The sequence below is a fragment of the Centruroides sculpturatus genome, unplaced genomic scaffold (assembly GCF_000671375.1).
Source record: "Centruroides sculpturatus isolate CEXI.00-Female unplaced genomic scaffold, Cexi_2.0 scaffold2223, whole genome shotgun sequence".
Classification (NCBI taxonomy): domain Eukaryota; kingdom Metazoa; phylum Arthropoda; class Arachnida; order Scorpiones; family Buthidae; genus Centruroides; species Centruroides sculpturatus.
The window spans coordinates 23341-25615 of NW_019386419.1; the positions used below are offsets into that span (position 1 = coordinate 23341).

Genomic DNA, 2275 nt, shown 5'->3' on the forward strand with positions numbered 1-2275 from the left:
GCAGTCCTTACACTAATTACAGTTTGATTATGAACAGTATTTAATTTTTTGGCTGCATTTGTAACATTCTCATCACTTAAAAATAAAAAGTATAAAACAAGTCTCTCATATTCATTTGTTACTTCCATTTTAATGAAAATAAACAACTGAAATGTTCCCAATTCTGAACAGTATTATATGAATGAGATCCAATTTAACACTTCAGTGTAAAAAGTATCACATTAGACTGGCATTTTTAACAACAAAACAAGATTTTTCTCAAGGTCATAAAATACGCATGAACTTATGGACTGACCTGATACACAAAGTATCAGATAAGGCACAACTCAAGTACCTCAAATCGCTGGAGATATATAAGGCAATTAGAAAAGGAGTCGGTATTAATTTCAAAGAAACCGATACGCTCTCCGCAGTATGGCGCACCATATTTGAATTAGATCCCAATGATTGAAACGCGCATCAAAGATATTTTAAATTACGGTGGATATTTAAGTCATGATCTAAGTGAAATCAATTATTTATTCTGATATGTTTTAAATATTTTACATATTTTCAACTTTAACGCAACGTATTCAAATTACATAGTTAAATGGAACTTTCAAAAACATTCTATTCTACTAGCCGTTAGTTCGATATCGTCAATACCTGAGGATGTCTATTACATATAGATGAAAACATTCGTAGAAAGAATTTTTCTGTTTAGTTATGAACTGGTGATGGTTTATTGGTGAGTGTTATACAGCTTTTAGACTGAAATAAGAATTATTGAGAAAAAATTAACTGTTACATTGATATTGAGTAAACTTCATGATATTTATTGTTACCTATGTTTAATTTTAAATAATTTTTGATACATTTCATTCTCAAAAAGTTAAGATCATACTCTGTTTAGTACAATAATTCTATTACATAATAACTATCATCAAAATGACTTTGGGAAGAACTTATTTCCATCATTGGCAGTATTCTAAAATATGAAATTTTGAATTCTATTATAATTTAAAACTTTACAATCATCATATAGAAAAATGCTATAGAGGAAACAAACTTTAAATTTGGATTTAGATTAAAAAGAGGTATACTTAATACAGATCCTTACAAAAATAAGAATAATAGAAATATAGAAAAACCCATAAATGATATTTACGATGTGCTATTTGNTGAGGATGTCTATTACATATAGATGAAAACATTTGTAGAAAAAATTTTTCTGGTTGGTTATGAACTGGTAATGGTTTATTTGGTGAGTGTTATATAACAAATTTGTTATTTAGTTAATCATTTGTAATTCCCATTTCATAAAATTCATCAAAATTTAAAATTAGAAATTCTTACATCATAAACATTGGGAACTGTAGCTGAAACTGCTAGAAAACGAATATTTTCATCTCTTGACTTATTTGAAAACTCTTGATTCTGAGAGAGACTATTTTGCAAAATTTTCATACGACTAATCACTGCTTCAAATGTTGCTCCCCTACTTTCATCATTTAATAAATGTATCTATTAAAAATAAAATTCAATACAGTAGAGCATCAACTATCCGAAAGTCAATCATCCGAAAGAATTCCAGTCGGCAAATTTAAATTTTCGCCAGTGCTGTGGCGCTGCAATCTTTGGCTATGTCTCAGGCTACTCAAATATTTTACATTTTTGATACTAAATTAACTTCTGAAGTATAATTTTTTATTGTTTTTATATTTTTCAATATATTTATTTTGTTCGTACAAAATAAAAAAATAATTTATAACGATACAATAGTCTTCGTTAGGCTTAACATCGACGAAAATTCAACACGAAGCGGCACGCAACGGAGAAAAATGTCAAGATGGGATAAATTAATATATTTTTTCGTACATAATCGGTTATCTGAAACATCGATCTTCCGAACAACCCCAGTTCCCAATTGATTCGGATAATCGACACTCTACTGTATTTACTAATCTAGTTATAAAATACAGGGTGATTATAATTAAAGTTCCACTTTGGAATGGCCATAAAATCAGAACTACTGGACAGAATGCTATCAAATTTGGTAATAGTGTACAGGATGTCATGGGATTTTATTTCCCGCAAAAAAAAAAGTTCAAAAACTTACCACCAATGAAAAAATGGCGCTGTATGCAATATTGTTAATTAAAAACTTTTCAATGATGTCTTCATGTCTTATTTCGTTTAATAATATTGCAAACAGCGCCATTTTTCCATTAGTGGTAAGTTTTTGAACTTTTTTGTGAGAAATAATACCCATGACGTCCTGTACACTATTACCAAG

At 29.0% G+C, this 2275-nt stretch overlaps 1 protein-coding gene across 1 annotated transcript in view; it reads right to left on the bottom strand.

Annotated features, from left to right (window-relative positions):
* Positions 1 to 1536, bottom strand: part of LOC111614909 (probable ATP-dependent DNA helicase HFM1) — a 19926-nt gene extending 18390 nt beyond the window's left edge. The window contains exon 1 of the mRNA XM_023356281.1: positions 1336 to 1536. Coding sequence (XP_023212049.1) covers positions 1336 to 1446 — 111 coding nt within the window. The 5' untranslated portion in view covers positions 1447 to 1536. The remainder of the gene's footprint in view (positions 1 to 1335) is intronic.
* Between the last annotated feature and the right edge of the window lie 739 nt (positions 1537 to 2275).